Source organism: Labeo rohita, chromosome 7 (genome assembly GCF_022985175.1).
Source record: "Labeo rohita strain BAU-BD-2019 chromosome 7, IGBB_LRoh.1.0, whole genome shotgun sequence".
Classification (NCBI taxonomy): Eukaryota; Metazoa; Chordata; class Actinopteri; order Cypriniformes; family Cyprinidae; genus Labeo; species Labeo rohita.
The window spans coordinates 17,955,562-17,971,358 of record NC_066875.1 but is presented as its reverse complement, the minus strand read 5'-3'; the positions used below and the strand labels follow the sequence as shown (position 1 = coordinate 17,971,358).

General features: G+C 36.5%; 2 protein-coding genes across 5 annotated transcripts in view; both read right to left on the bottom strand.

Moving 5' to 3' along the window:
* The window catches only part of ppip5k1a (diphosphoinositol pentakisphosphate kinase 1a), a 48,112-nt gene extending 39,411 nt beyond the window's left edge, over positions 1-8,701 (bottom strand). For all 4 annotated transcript variants that reach the window (XM_051115178.1, XM_051115177.1, XM_051115181.1 and 1 more), the window contains exons 1-3: positions 8,640-8,701; positions 3,485-3,988; positions 711-906 (exon numbers count right to left, since the gene is read on the bottom strand). In XM_051115178.1, the coding sequence (XP_050971135.1) occupies positions 711-906; positions 3,485-3,634 (346 nt within the window). In that variant the 5' untranslated portion in view covers positions 3,635-3,988; positions 8,640-8,701. The remainder of the gene's footprint in view (positions 1-710; positions 907-3,484; positions 3,989-8,639) is intronic.
* A 266-nt stretch (positions 8,702-8,967) lies between these two features.
* Positions 8,968-14,492, bottom strand: mtfmt (mitochondrial methionyl-tRNA formyltransferase). The gene is made up of 9 exons (XM_051115215.1): positions 13,975-14,492; positions 13,683-13,883; positions 13,438-13,560; positions 13,216-13,318; positions 12,348-12,423; positions 12,157-12,248; positions 11,970-12,048; positions 10,012-10,088; positions 8,968-9,336 (listed from the first exon to the last, which is right to left on the bottom strand). Exons 1-9 carry the CDS (start codon positions 14,214-14,216, stop codon positions 9,139-9,141), a joined length of 1,191 nt encoding a protein of 396 aa, XP_050971172.1. The 5' UTR covers positions 14,217-14,492; the 3' UTR covers positions 8,968-9,138.
* Between the last annotated feature and the right edge of the window lie 1,305 nt (positions 14,493-15,797).

Genomic DNA, 15,797 nt, shown 5'->3' with positions numbered 1-15,797 from the left:
AGACAAGCGTTTGAGAATAAAAAGTACTTAAATAGTATTTTTTAAATGAAAATAACCAATCATTTCGCTAGATAAGACCCTTCTTCCTCGGCTGGGGTCGTTTAGAGTAAGACAAGATGAGCGTTTGACATTAAAAAGTACAAAAAATGTATTATTTTTATGAAAAAAAACAATCGTTTCGATAGATAAGACCCTTCTTTCTCAGCTGGAATTGTTTACAACCACATTTGGGATCTTTTGAAGCCACACTGAAACTGCATTTTGGAAGTTCAAAATCAGGGCACCATAGCAATGGAGAAAAATGCAGAAATGTTTCCTCAATGTATCCTCAAAAAACATAATTTCTTTACAACTGAACTGAAGACATGAACATCTTGGATGACAAGGGGGTGAGTACATTATATGTGAATCTTTGTTTTGGAAGTGGCCAACAGCAAGCAGTTGGGCTTAAAAGTGACTTCTGTGTGAGCTCTGCTTCATACATCCCTACATTATTGACAATGGACCTTTAAGCCAACAAATTTTTGCAGAAATGTTGCCAATATGACCATACCTTTACTGTATCTCATTAGACTGGTTGATGATGCAGGACTGCTTGGTAACTGAACATGAGTCCCCTTCCATTAAGCTGCTTCTTGACTTATTTTATGGTTAAGACTATGGTTAAGAAACCCGATCTATAACCAGCTTAAAAGGACACAAGCACATACCTTTAGAGTGAAATGAGATCAGGCAGTCACAGAGTGGCCACTTCTCCACCGGCTCATTGAGTATGACGTCCTCTGGAAAGATGACCACTGTGATGTACTCAAATTTGCAAAGACGCTCCAAGATCTGAGTCATGGGTTTGGACTTAGATTTCTTCATCATACAGCAAATCCCCACCACGATCTGACGCTCTGGAGGCTTATGAAAAAAAGCAAGAATTTAAATAAGACATACTGACAAACTCATCAGCAAGACTGCATGTGACCATGTGGCCATACTTATGTGTATAGATGTTGAAACAAACACTTCAGTGGTTTTCAAAAATTTCTGGAGAATCAAACAGAACTGCATAACAAAAACATTGTTTATTTCTTAAAGGGCACCTGTTATGCCCCTTTTTTACAAGATGTAATATGTAACGTCTCAGGTGTCCCCAGAATGTGTCTGTGAAGCTTCAGCTCAAAATACCCCACAGATCATTTATTATATCATTTTGAATATCCATATTTTGAGTGAAAGCAGAAACACACCGTTTTCGTCCATGGATCTTTAAATGCAACTGACCTGCTTCTCCCCACCCCTTTTCCAGAATAGGACCTTTACATCTGGTACCTCAGATACTGTGGCAAAAAACTGTTTGGATTTGATTATCATGTCTATCGTGCTGAAATCATGCATTTTAAATGCGAGTATGTGAGTTCTAATCTAAGCTCTCTTTCAGGTCTTATTGCACTCAAACTATCAAATACACACAAGTTTATGTTAAAAACACAAGTCATAAAAATACAGTTGGTTATGTCTGTGAAGGTAAATAGCTGGGAAAGAAATTGTATGTTTATATTAAATCTGTGTATGAAGTGACAGCAGCATTATATACAGTACCTATACTGCTGTCTATGCTGTTAATATGACCCAAATAATAAAATAAAAGCAGAAAATTGCTCACTGCACGTCTATAGGTTTAATAAGAAGACAATTCTTATGCTGCTTTTAAATGCCCTGGCATGAAGACAAACATGGCGGATTGTGTGTGGCACACTAAGGGCAGTGTCTCTGCTAATACTGCAGTGTCCGTCTACAGTAGTGTGTGGGGCTTGTAAAATGTGATGTCACATTTATGGATTCTGCGAACTGCTTGTTCTGAGACACTGCTTATAATTTATGGGGGGAAAAAAAAGGAGCGGGCAGATTTTTATCACTATAGGGTGGTTGTGTACACACACTGCCAACACACATTTATGTTCAAACAGCATGTAAAAGTGAATTTTGCATAATAGGTGCCATTTAAAATCAGGCTGTTTGACATTCCAAGGGTATTGATTAACTCTCTATAATTGCATGGCCAGGAAGCACTTCTGTTGACTGCATTACTATTCTCCACTGGACATTTTTAAATTAGTAATGATGGTGTGGGCTTCTAAACAATACACTTAAAAGTAGTTCACTTCCAGAACAAAAATTTACAGATAATGTACTCACCCCGTTGTCATCCAAGATGTTCATGCCTTTCTTTCTTCATTCGTAAAGAAATTATGTTTTTTGAAGAAAACATTTCAGGAATTATCTCCATATAGTGGATTTCAATGGTGCCTATGAGTTTGAATGTCCAAAATGCAGTTTTAATGCAGCTTCAAAGGGCTCTAAATGATCCCAACTGAGGAATAAGGTTCTTATCTAGCGAAACGATCTATAGTTTTATTAAAAAAAGAAAAATGCATATACTTTTTATACTCAAATGCCTGTCTTGTTGTCTCTGTGATGCGCATGTGTACTCTGTGTAATGTGGGTCAATGCAGTTAGGGTAGGTTTGGAAAACTCCCATCTCATTTTCTCCTTCAACGTCCTACATCGTCCTTTCACCTATTTTTTGTAAAGGGCGTTTGACCTTCTTTGCATTTTCACTTTGTAAACACGTAGTCGTTACTTCTGCAGCGATGTAGGATTATTTTAAAGTTGGAGGAAAAAATGAAATGGGAGTTTTTCGACCTACCCTAAATGTATTGACCCGGATTACACAGAGTACGCATGTGCATGGCAGAGCTAAACAAGACAAGCATTTAAGGTTAAAAAGTACATTTTTTTTTTTTTTTTAGAAAATGACTGATTGTTTTGCTAGATAAGACCCTTATTCTACTGCTGGGATCATTTAGAACCCTTTGAAGCTGCATTTAAGCTGCATTTTGGATGTTCAAACTCACGGTCACCATTGAACTCCATATATGGAGTCAATTCCTGAAATGTCTTCTTCAAAAAACATAAGTTCTTTACGACTGAAGAAAGAAAGGCATGAACATCTTGGATGACAAGGGGGTGAGTACATTATCTGTACATTTTTGTTCAGGAAGTGAAGTAACTAACTGGTAGTAAAAAAGTAAAAGGAAGTAGCTCTATACTACTGTTCGAAAGTTTGGGGTAAGTGCATTTTTAAGAAATGAATACTTTTATTTAGCAAGTTTAGTCAAGTTGATTGACATTTATAATGTTGCATGAGATTTTTATTTTAAATAAATGCTGTTCTTTTTAAACTGTCTATTCATCAAAGAATCCTAAAAAAATGCAAGTTTCTACAAAATATTAAGCAACACAACTGTTTTCAGCTTTGATGTTAATTTAAAAAGGTTTCTTAAGCACTAAATCAGCATCTTAGAATGATTTCTGAAGGATCATGTGACACTGAAGGCTGAATTTTTTTCCCATGCTTCTGTTCTCAAACTACTAAATCTGCAAAATCCTTCTATTAGACCAGATACTTAGTAAAACTGCACACAGTTCGTACCGAGTCATCCTCCAGGTCGTCTTCGTACAGCTCCATGTCTGTCCTCATGCTGGCGTAGTCGTCCAGGCCTTCGCTCTCATCCTCCGCGCAGCCCACGAAGAATCTGGGAGCGCCGCACTGGCTCTCGCCGGGGCTGCTGGGCTCTGACATTACAGTCCACAGCGGCAGCGACCCTCTGCTTCCTGCCGCGCCATCTCACACTAACACACAGAGCTGGAGGGGCACGCGGCCAGACCAGCTCTGTACCCAGCCTGCAGGAGCAGCGGTGGGGTCACTGGTGGAGCGTGTGAGTGGCGGAGAGTTAGTGAGGCAGAGGGGGGCTGGATTAGGCCTGCCAAAGTGCAGGTTAACAGTTACTGGGAAGAATGTGAAGTGATGAACGGATAACACAAATTCATTCTTCCTAAGGTTTTTATCGGTTTATATGAAAAAGGATCTTTCTCCAGGTGTCTTAACAAAATCCTCAATGGGTGAATTGAAGGATGAAAAAATGCATCTTCTTTCCTGCAAAAACAAAAAAGCATGCCTTATCAATAAGTGATCCAATCAGTCAGCGCACACATAAATTGTGATCTCTATGTCAGGACGGACATTTGTTTTAGCTTAAAAGGGATTGGTTGATGATCACTGACTGTAGTCAGATGTACAGGTGCATCTCAAATTAGAATGTTGTGGAAAAGTTCATTTATTTCAGTAATTCAACTCAAATTGTGAAACTTCTGTATTAAATAAATTCAGTGCACACAGACTGAAGTAGTTTAAGTCTTTGGTTCTTTTAATTGTGATGATTTTGGCTTTTTGATTTTTTTAACAAAAACCCACCAATTCAACCAATCTCAACAAATTAGAATACTTCAAAGGACCAATAAAAAAAAACATTTTTAGTGAATTGTTGCCCATCTGGAAAGTATGTTTATTTACTGTATATGTACTCAATACTTGGTAGGGGCTCCTTTTGCTTTAATTACTGCCTCAATTTGGCGTGGTATGGAGGTGATCAGTCTGTGGCACTGCTGAGGTGATATGGAAGCCCAGATTTCTTTGACAGTGGCCTTCAGCTCATCTGCATTTTTTGGTCTCTTGTTTCTCATTTTCCTCTTGACAATACCCCATAGATTCTTTATGGGCTTCAGGTCTGGTGAGTTTGCTGGCCAGTCAAGCACACCAACACCATGTTCATTTAACCAACTTTTGGTGTTTTTGGCAGTGTGGGCAGGTGCCAAATCCTGCTGCAAAATGAAATCAGCATCTTTAAAAAGCTGGTCAGCAGAAGGAAGCATGAAATGCTCTAAAATTTCTTGGTAAACGGATGCAGTGACCAACACCATCAGATGACACTGCACCCCAAATCATTGCAGACTGTGGAAACTTAACACTGGACTTCAAGCAACTTGGGCTATGAGCTTCTCCACCTCCAGACTCTAGGACCTTGGTTTCCAAATGAAATACAAAACTTGCTCTCATCTGAAAAGAGGACTTTCTGTTAACATGCTTAGATACAGCACTCTGTGAACAGCCAGCTTCTTTGGCAATGAATGTTTGTGGCTTACCCTCCTTGTGAAGGGTGTCAATGATTGTCTTCTGGATTAAAGATTGTCAGACCAGCAGTCTTCCCCATGATTGTGTAGCCTAGTGAACCAAACTGAGAGACCATTTTGAAGGCTCAGGAAACCTTTGCAGGTGTTTTGAGTTGATTAGCTGATTGGCATGTCGCCATGTTCTAATTTGTTGAGACTGTGAACTGATTGTGAATTGGTGGGTTTTTCTTAAATGTGAGCCAAAATCATTACAATTAAAAGAACCAAAGACTTATACTACTTCAGTCTGTGTGCACTGAATTTATTTAATACACAAGTTTGACAATTTGAGTTGAATTACTGAAGTAAATGAACTTTTCCATGACATTCTAATTTATTGAGATGCACCTGTACACTTACTGAATTAAAGGGATAGTTTACTCAAAAATAAAAAAAAATTCTGTCATTAATGACTCATCCTCATGTTGTTTGAAACCCATAAGACCTTCATTCATCTTTGGAACACAAATTAAGATATCTTGGATGAAAGCTTTCTGACCCAGCATAGACTGTGGTACTCTCGCTAATGGCAGAGGACGGTGACGTGGAAGAGAAGAACTGTTGAATAAAGTTCTTTTCGCACAGAAACTACTCTCATAGCTTCATAAAATTACATGCAGGGTCAGAAAGCTCTTGGATTCCATCAAAAATATCTTAATTTATGTTCTGAAGATGAATAAAGGTCTTACGGGTTTGGAGCGACATAATTTTAAAACAACATTATTTTTTAAAAATGAAAATTCTGTCATTAAGTACTCACCCTTGTGTCACTCCAAACCCATAAAATATTAATTCACTTTCAAAACAATATAATGATGTTTTTAATGAAACCTGAGAGCTTTTTGTCTCTCCACTCCAAATCCATTCCACCCAAGTTTTGATGTTTCAAAAAGTTCATAAAGACATCATATCATATCAGCAGCATTCATGTAAGAAATACCACATAAATTAACAATGAATGAACACTGTATGAATTAAATATAAAATAATTATAAAAATTAAAAAACTGTCTCTGTCTTTTGCCAATAACATTAAGGACACACAGCAGCAAGAATATTAAACTGCCGTCACTTTAAAACCTAATACATGAAACTAGGCGTGGTGCCTAACAACACCCTTCAGTTGTTCTAAATTCACTGTAAACCACAGCTATTTGAGGCTTATTGCTTTAATGTTGCTCAGTCCTAGCTCAAACGAGCTTGACGTGCGAGAGCCAAGGAAGTTTGTTCTTGCATGCCACACAAGTATGGTTGACCCTCCATGAAAACCAATGAGGTGTGTTTGTGTGCATCAAGCAAATTCAGTTAATTTCCTGTAGTGGCTTTCCTATAAACCACGGCACAGTGCTAAAATGAAAAATGTCTGCACAATGGTTTGCATTTCTTGACTTGTTAATTTAAAAAAAACAACAACATGTGGAGCTATGATAAGAACCATATGTGACCCTGGACCACAAAACCAGTCTTAAGTAGCACCTGGTATATTTGTAGCAATAGCCAACAATACATTGTATGGGTCAAATTTATTGATTTTTAATTATTTGATATTAAGTAAAGATCACGTTCCATGATTCTCAACATTTAGATTGTTTTGCACCCTCAGATTCCAGATTTTCAAATAGTTGTATCTCGGCCAAATATTGTCCTATCCTAAAAAAAACAACAACAATACAACCATGGAAAGCTTATTTATTCAGCTTTCAGATCATGTATAAATCTCAATTTCAAAAAACTGACCCTTATGATTGGTTTTGTGGTCCAGGGTCACATATGTTCCTGATACAAAATTCAACATTAAGGGAAGGTTAATATTATAGGATGTGAACAGGTGACCTACTGACAACACTGCACCTCTATCAGTGAAGTAATAATTACTTTTTGACTCCTACACTTCCATTTACCATATTCAACGTGCTCAGTGCACGTGCAAAATCCATAACTGAATAAATTGACTAAATTAAATCTGTTTACTATATAAAGTGGACTTGAATAACTCAGTTTATATGGTTTAATTTTATAATGACTTTATGAGCTTTAATTTGTGTTTTGAAGATGAAAGCAAATCTTATGAGTTTGTAACAACATGAGAGTGAGTAATTGATGAAAGAATTTACATTTTTGGGGTGAACTATTCCTTTAAGCAATATCACACGAATATGTGGATTGTTTGGAATATCAGCACGATTCTGATTCGGTTTCAGGTGGAGCTATGTGGGTTATCATGGCTGTGCTAATATCTGTCTACTTCCAAATAGTTTATTATTTATTAATAATTATTAATATCTGTCTGTTTGTTTATTTCAATTTTCATTGCTTTGCGACACCCAAAGCTTGAAGCTTTTGGTTTCTCATGAAACAATTTTCATTGGCAGTAAATAAATATATGAACTATTCTGAAAATGTAAAACAACAGCACTTCTGCGTGTGTCATATTGCTTAATTATCATGCTGGCACTCATGTTACAGCTCCTGCCTTCACGTCAGCAAATTCTCCAGTCCAGACTAACCACAGAGCTCTGTTCTCAGAGATTGAAAATACACTTGAGTCACTGTAACCATGTCAGCTGATTGACAAACATGTACACTGAATTATATAAAATTATCTTTACTTAGGTTTTACTTTTCTGTTTAGTCTGTAAACAAGAAGAATCACCCCACGGATATCATTTAACTAAACCACTTTCAAGTCATACATTTTTTACTGAATCAACAAGGTAACATGACAAAGGTGGTAGCAAGCCTGAACAATTCTGAACAGCTGAATAATCCTGTAAAATAATAAGATCTAATAAGCCTGAAACAATTCAGTTGTTTCCTTTTGACCACAGTTTGAATCCATTCTTGGCACAGATGTTATTTTGAGTAAAGCTGGCTCCATGCTTAACACGATTATCTCTATGCTGCACAAAGTATTAGAAGTTCTGAAGTATTAGACGCTTAAAATCCCCTATTTACACCTGTTCAGTTGCTCGAGGAACTCTAACACAACTTGGCCATAAGCCATGCGTTAACTGTATATGTGCTTCAAACAAATTATATACAGTTTATGCAATAATTAATAACCAAAGCTGACACGTATGATGATCAGTTTGAGGAAAATCGACGTCTATGACATCTCACATTCTACATAAAGCATGTCTAAAAACATAGTATTACACATGTGACAGCACAGTCTACGTATGAGGTTACCAGGTAACAGTTTTAAATCTCTAACGTTATATCAATGAACACTGCACTGACTTTCCTATTATAACATGAGCAAACACACAGAACAACCCCATTACGGTACATAACAGCATCATGAAACCTAAACAATACAACGTAAGAGAATACTACATATAACATTTGTTGCCGCTTTCCATTTATAAACATGTACGAGAAGTCGTGAGTAGGTTGTGTAGGCTCGCTAGCTAGCAACACGGCTATTCGTTAGCTCAACGTAAACAAGACACTTTTCTTCAGCTAGTATAAAAACTGAATGACAACGGAAGCTGATTAAACTTAGTTTGGGCAAAATGAAAACCCTTTGGTTTCATGCAACAATGCGGGCATTAACGGCATTTTCCAGTGATGACTTACTACGTGATATGCGAGGCGGTGTTCACGGTTTCACAGCTGTCCTCGGATTTGACAGGTTGTAAATGAAACCGAACTTTACTTCGAACGCAAAGATAAACAAAGCTTTCAGCCAATGAGAGCGCAGGATTTGCAGACTGACAATCACGACTAACGTGTGAGGCGACAACAGGGCGGGACTTACGTGGCACCAGCGGGATTCTCTTCGCCTCGGTGTTTTGAAGCATTAAAAAGTGCTTTTTGCTGATAAACTGTGTAATATTGTAGCTCAAAACCAATCGTATTCAATTCTTGAGTAGCTGGTCAGTAAATGTAAATCAAATTGAAATGATCATCTCCAAATATTTTTTATTATATTCACATTCATTCACGTCTATACAAGTCTGCATAGTTCTGCAAACATACAGCCCGTAATACGTTGTCCTAAAACAGACAAATGTTTCAACGACATGACAGTTTATATGATTGTATGTTATTATTAATGATGCAATAAAGCCGGGCTTCAAAGTGAAGTGTTATTCCGCAGTAGCATGTTATTGTCGTGTCCTCCAGGTAAATGAGCATCTTTATAACTGTGGAACAGACAGGTGTTTGTGGAGGGAGATTTCTTCAGCACGCTCTGATGGAGATATCCGTTAAAGAAATCTGCTGCTGACAGCCTTTTCTTGAAATTCACTGCTTTGAATCCAACCCAGCCATCCTTGATTAAAAAAAAAAAAAAACAAGTGGTGAAAAAAACAATATCAACTGCACCGAACGCAAATTGTTACATAAACTGTAGCGAATGTCAAAAAAAAAACAAACAAAAAAAACAACGCTCTTCTTGTGTTATCAACATTGATACGATTAAGAACTGAAATATTGAATACAGTGTAACATAAAAAAAAATATCTGGTACATTCACTGTTGTTATTGTCAACTAAAGCTAAAACCATATAATTTTTGTTCATAGAACAAGGCTTACATAAAATTCAAATATTTGATGAAAAACTTAAATGACATGTATTGGCAGCTAACTGAAAACGGAAATAAAAAGTTAATCAACAATATCAAAAATAATAATACAAATGAAAAGCACAATTTCTAAAACTTATTATGATAGTATATACATGTTATTATAGTGTTATACTAAATACTGGCACAAATTGAGTGCATCATAAATGGTGCTTTCAGATTATTTCCTATGGAAACTGGAGAGCGTGGGATTGACAGCAGATCAGAGAAAACACTGTGATCATTAAATAGATGAGAATAGCTGAAGGGGAAAAACTCGCTGTTCACTGTACATCCATACCAACAAAGCGGCAGACCTCTGGTGGTTTGCTTGGTATTGAACTTGTGTATGTGGTAACATTTTGTAACTCCATGTGCATACCTTGCAGCGAACGAGTAGAGTATTAGATTCTTTCTGATAATGGACAGACCCTGGCACTGAAGATAAGTATGGAGCAGCTGCAAAGAAACATGAAAGAAAGTGTTATTACTTACTTATAGCCTTTCCAGTAGACTAACATAGGTAGGTAGGGCGTTTTCAGAGCTGTAAACTGATTGCTTTGTTCCGTAACAGGGATTGTTACAATTAAATTGTTACAATGTTGCATTATTTCCTTGGTTCAGTGCGCTTTCAGAATGCACAATGTTTTTCACAATGTGTTTTTGCAAGTCACGTGTATAAAACTGCCTATGGCTGGGCAATTTGGCCAAAAAAATTATCATAACATTTTTCATATTTTATATCATATCAAATCTTTCTTTTAGGCTTAAAGGCAGATTTTTGCTCCTAGGTAATATTACATTTGTTGTCTCTTAGAAATGCACATTTGAGAGTAGCTTGAGTTGACTGTAGTAGTAGCTTAAGTTTGGATGCAGATTTATGTTCATGATCAAACACAGTAACAACCTCATTTTAACATGGTGAAATTTAACCACTGTCTTCCATAGTAGCATACTATCATCATTAGCGCTGTTTTGGTATGCTTTTGCCGCATAAACATTATATTGAACATTTATCAAACTCTTGATGTCGTTTTATTGAGGACAATTATATCGCGCTAATTACTGTTATAATTTTTTATCGTCCAGCCCTAAAACTGCCCTATGCATTCTAAGATCATCTGTCAAGATTAAAACAAGTTATTAGGATTGCAATGCACCAGTTTCGAAGAAGAACTATAAGATTTTAAGATAAAGAGATGCTCTTTGGTTTTCAAGTGTGATAAGTAATTTGTTCACCCACAAAATTAAGACACGGCTGCTTTATATGTAACACATTTCTACTTTCGTTTTTTTTTAGTATTTTTGTGTATTTGAACCCTTTCCAGCAGTCTGACTGTGTGATTTTGAGATCCATCTTTTCACACTGAGGACAACTAAGGGACTCATACGCAACTATTACAGAAGGTTCAAACGCTCACTGATGTTTCAAAAAGAAAAATGATGCATTAAGCACTTTATGCAGGGGGGGACTTTTTGAATTTGAAGTACAGGGTAAATTTAACTTATTTTGTTTTCTGGGAAACATGTAAGTATCTTCTGTAGCTTCTAAAGGGCAGTACTAATGAAAAAAATATGATATTTAGGCAAAATAAGAAAAATGTACACATCTTCATTCTGTTCAAACGTTCACCCCTGGCTCTTAATGCATCGTTTTTCTTAATGCACCGGAGCATCAGTGAGCGTTTGAACCTTCTGTAATAGTTGCATATGAGTCCCTCAGTTGTCCTCAGTGTGAAAAGATGAATCTCAAAATCATACAGTCACTGTTGGAAAGGGTTCAAATACACAAAAATTGTGAAAAACCAAAGAATTTGTGAGACCTGAAGGATTTTTTTCTGAAGAACAGCAGGCAGTTTAACTGTTCAGGACAAACAAGGGACTCGTGAACAACTATCACCAAACAAACAAAAAAAAAACAAAACACAGCTGTGGATCATTCAGGTAACAACACAGTATTAAGAATTAAGTATTAGTAAAATTTTAAACAGGGTCATTTTTACAATCCCAACTATTATTTTCTCTTGTGGACTATATGTAAACATCTTTCATGTGAAATATCTTATTCAGGTCAGTACTAAATAAAAAATAAATGCATTTTGCATGATCCCTCATATTTTGGTATAATAATTAACATTTTGCAGATTCTGTACACTTTTGACTTTAACTGTATGAGCACGACTGCCATGTTCATATATGCCTAAACGAAACAAAGTAAGGGAGAAAATGTGGCACGTTTCCAAAAGAAAAGCTTCAAATGAGCCAGGAAAATGAAAATGCCCTTAGTCACTCAATCACAGCCAGTACCACAAAAATCACCAAATAAGCAACTCTCGTTACCTGAAAAAGACACATTGCATTTGCCAACAAAGTCCAGAAGTTTGATGGGATTGCCCATCCACATTGTTTTCAAAGGAATCTGATTGAGAATAAAAACAAACACTGTGTTTAACACTGTTTAAATTATGTTTAAAATGTTTAAATAACTAACATAAATGTTCATTTCTTAGGTTCTCGTCAGTCCTACCCGAGATCCAATAGCTCGAAACAGTCGATCAATGTAGTCACAGCTATGCTGTTCCCATATTATCCAGGCCATTCTGGAACTTATTTTAGGGGCTGAAAACAGTAACATAGATGTTTCATTAGATGAACATTATTCTCACATGGTGATCTAATGAGTGCTTCATCACACTTCACCAGAATTTGCACACTTACCAAATGATGCACCCTCCTTAGGCTGTTCCTTTCTGTTTGCTATCCTTTCTGGAAGATGTCTCAGAGTGTCCATCAACTGTTGATTTAAATATGAGACAGAAGTTTTAAAACAAATAATGTTAATCAAACTTTCAATTTCATGCCAAATAGTGTCAACGGAGCAAATGTAAAGCGCATAACCAAACCACTGAAAATTGTAAATAAATAAATCGTTCTTGTAGTTCAAAGTATTTCTGTAATGTTATGGAGTATTACTGTAGTTTAAACAGTAGAGCATGGTGCTAGCAACATGGGTTTGTTTTGGAGGGAATGCACAAATCAAGAAAGTGTATTTCAGAAATGCAATGTACCTTACTGTACACTACACTTCAGTGACACATTAAATCAGAAATCATTCTGATTAATATATTAATGCTGATTTGGTTTTCCAAAAACATTCATTATTATTATTATTACTATTACTATCATTATTATTATTGTCATCATCAATTTTTGAAGATGGTTGTGCTGCTTAATGATTTTGTGGAAACTGACACTTTTTTTTTTTTTCAGGATTCTTTGATGAATAGAAGGTTTAAAAGAATAGCATGTGTCGTAACTTTATTTGAACTATATACATGTCTTTACTGTCAACTTTGATCAATTTATTATTTCTGCTCAGTAGAAGCATTATTTTCATTTAAAAAAAACGATCCTACTGTCTCTAAACTTTTGAACAGAAGTCGCTTTCCATAAAAGATTCTGCTAAATGTATAAATGAAAATGAATCACCATAGGCTAAAAACAAACAAAAACTGACCCAGAATTCCAACAAGTTATACAAACTAAAAAGAGATGTAAAATATGTTAAGTAGAGGGTGTACGTTACCATTCTAGAACCCACAACTGCTAAAGTGGCCCCGAGCTCATCGGCAGTGCAGTTCTTAGGAACCTCGTATAGCTCTTGCTGTAGAATGGGGCCCACATCAAATCTAAAATGTAAAATAAAAGCCATAAAACAAAAGACTTGATAATTGAAAGAGAAAATACAGAAATGTCTTTTATGTAACTTTCATACTGATCCCACCATAAACAATTACATGTAATTTACCTCTTAGGTCTTATTTGCATGATAGTCACTCCTGTGACACTGTCACCATGCAGAATTGTATGAAAGATTGGAGCAGGTCCCCGCCAGCGTGGCAGCAGACTAGGGTGCACATTAAGGATCCCACTGAGGGATGAAAAAACACAAATTGTGGTTAAAACGTTTCAAAAAAGCACACAAAGACTATAGACTATATCCTTCCAGTCATGCTTGTTCTAATATTTTTTTCTCTTATTCTAATGACTTACTATGGGATTTTGTTGATGAGGTTCTCCTTGATTAAACAGCCAAATGACACCACCACACCTACATCAAACTGTGCACTTAAGTCCACATCTGGCCAGTGGTGAAGAGGAAGTCTGTGCTGCTCTGCATACCGTCTGACTGGAGCATCTCTGGACAGCGTCACAACCTCAAGTGAATCTATGACTCCACCTTTTGTGTCATCTCTACAAAATGAAAAGCAAGCTAGTCACGTGAATAATGCAGTATGCTTATTTGCACAAACAGTTATGCAATAACTGGATTGGATATCATTACCGAGATGCATGAAGCCGTTTCAATGATTCCAATGCAAACTCATCACTTCCAAAGAACAATACTCTCCAGGATTTTGAAGCAGATTGTATGTGAGTTACATAAGATTTATTCCTGCTTAACAGAAACAAGCCTCTTTTATGACTGCTGTCATATTGACGAAGACGTGTGATGCAGTTGCTACAAAGTCCTTGAGACAGCAAACGTCCCTGGTCTATGAATTTGAAATAGTTTAGGTTCCACATTCTCTACCGTAAGGTTTCATAAATGACACCAACTGTCTTTAACAGCTAGCAAAACACAAAACCGTCACTCCTCGATTAACCGATAAGCACGCAGTAGTCAGAGTCGTCATTATAATATTTCACGATAACTTCAGTCGAGACAGTCGTGACATTTTACACAAGTACGCGTACAAATTATATACTAATCAGTTTTCGCAAAACAGTAGATGACAGTTGCAAGGTTACGATAAAGCGTTACATGTACACACAGGAGCATGTGTGCGTCGCCATGTTGAAATTGACGTCATTTCCACTTTAGGTTTCATATAAAAGTCACATGATATAAATTTTTGTTTTACTTAAAATGAAACAAAAACACACAAAATGAAACAAAAGAGTTTTTTTTTTTTTTTTTTTTTTTTTTTTTTTTTTAACTTTTCAATGAATTATCTGACAGATTAAATTTAGAATTTGGCTGAAAGGACTAAAACTTTATTTTAATTACCCCCCTGAAGAGGCTTAATGAGCATTTTTTCTTTTTTGCGTTTAGTGTGGGAGAAATGCCGTTTTAGTAAAATATCAGGCCCTAAAACTATTGAATTATGGCCTGTATCAGAAATGTATAAATTATTTTATTTTAATGTCCTGAATGAGTGGTCTATTATGATTGATAATAACAAGCTGTACGCCCCAATATGCTATGAGCATTTACTGACTACTCCTTTTTATGCACCAGCTGCAAATATTGATCAATAAAAAGCACTAGTTTGTCATAAACATCAGTATAAAGGTAAAACAGAGATGTGTATGTGTACGAACAATCAGGAATTAAAAATGCTTAGTCACTCACTCTTTGTATTTTTAAAGCATCTCCAATTTCAACTGAACAAAACGTTTGTGTGTTCTTCGTCACATCAGTGGCCATTATGATTGGCAAATTACTTTGGTGACTATACATTTGAGAACATATGGATCATGCATTTTGTAGCAAGTTGGCAAGTGATTGTGAGCAAAGCCATTGCAAGTGGGGAGAAAGCTGGTGATGATTCTAGGGGCCCCTGGATGTTGGGGGGCCCCAGTAATTTTAACCCTGAATTGCGATTTCAGAGGAAGGGGCCCACATACTCTAGCTACTGCCCTTATCATGAGTATGCTCTTTACATAAAGTTATTTTAATCATTTTTTTTTTGCATCAAAAAGCTGAAAAGATTTTAAGCAGGGTAATGTTATGATCTCACTCACTTTACTCACTTGGTATGTGTTTATACCAAGATGCTTCGTACAATGAGATAAACTGGCACGCTACACAGTCTAAATTTGTTGGTGTAGCTGAAGCACCTTTACAGCCTTAAGTCTTTTTTGGGTATTATGCAACAAGATTTGCACATCAAAATTTGGCAAATTATCTGTCATACTTCGCCTCCGCCCTTCACCTCTCAAGCTCTGTCAGCTTGGATGGGGCAGATGCACGTTTTCAAGTTTCTCCAGAAATATTTAGTTGGGTTCAAGCCCAGGCTCTGGTTGGGCCACTCAAGGACATTCACAAAGTTGTCTATAAGCCACTCTTGTTGTGTGCTTAAGTTCATTGTCCTGTTGGAAGGT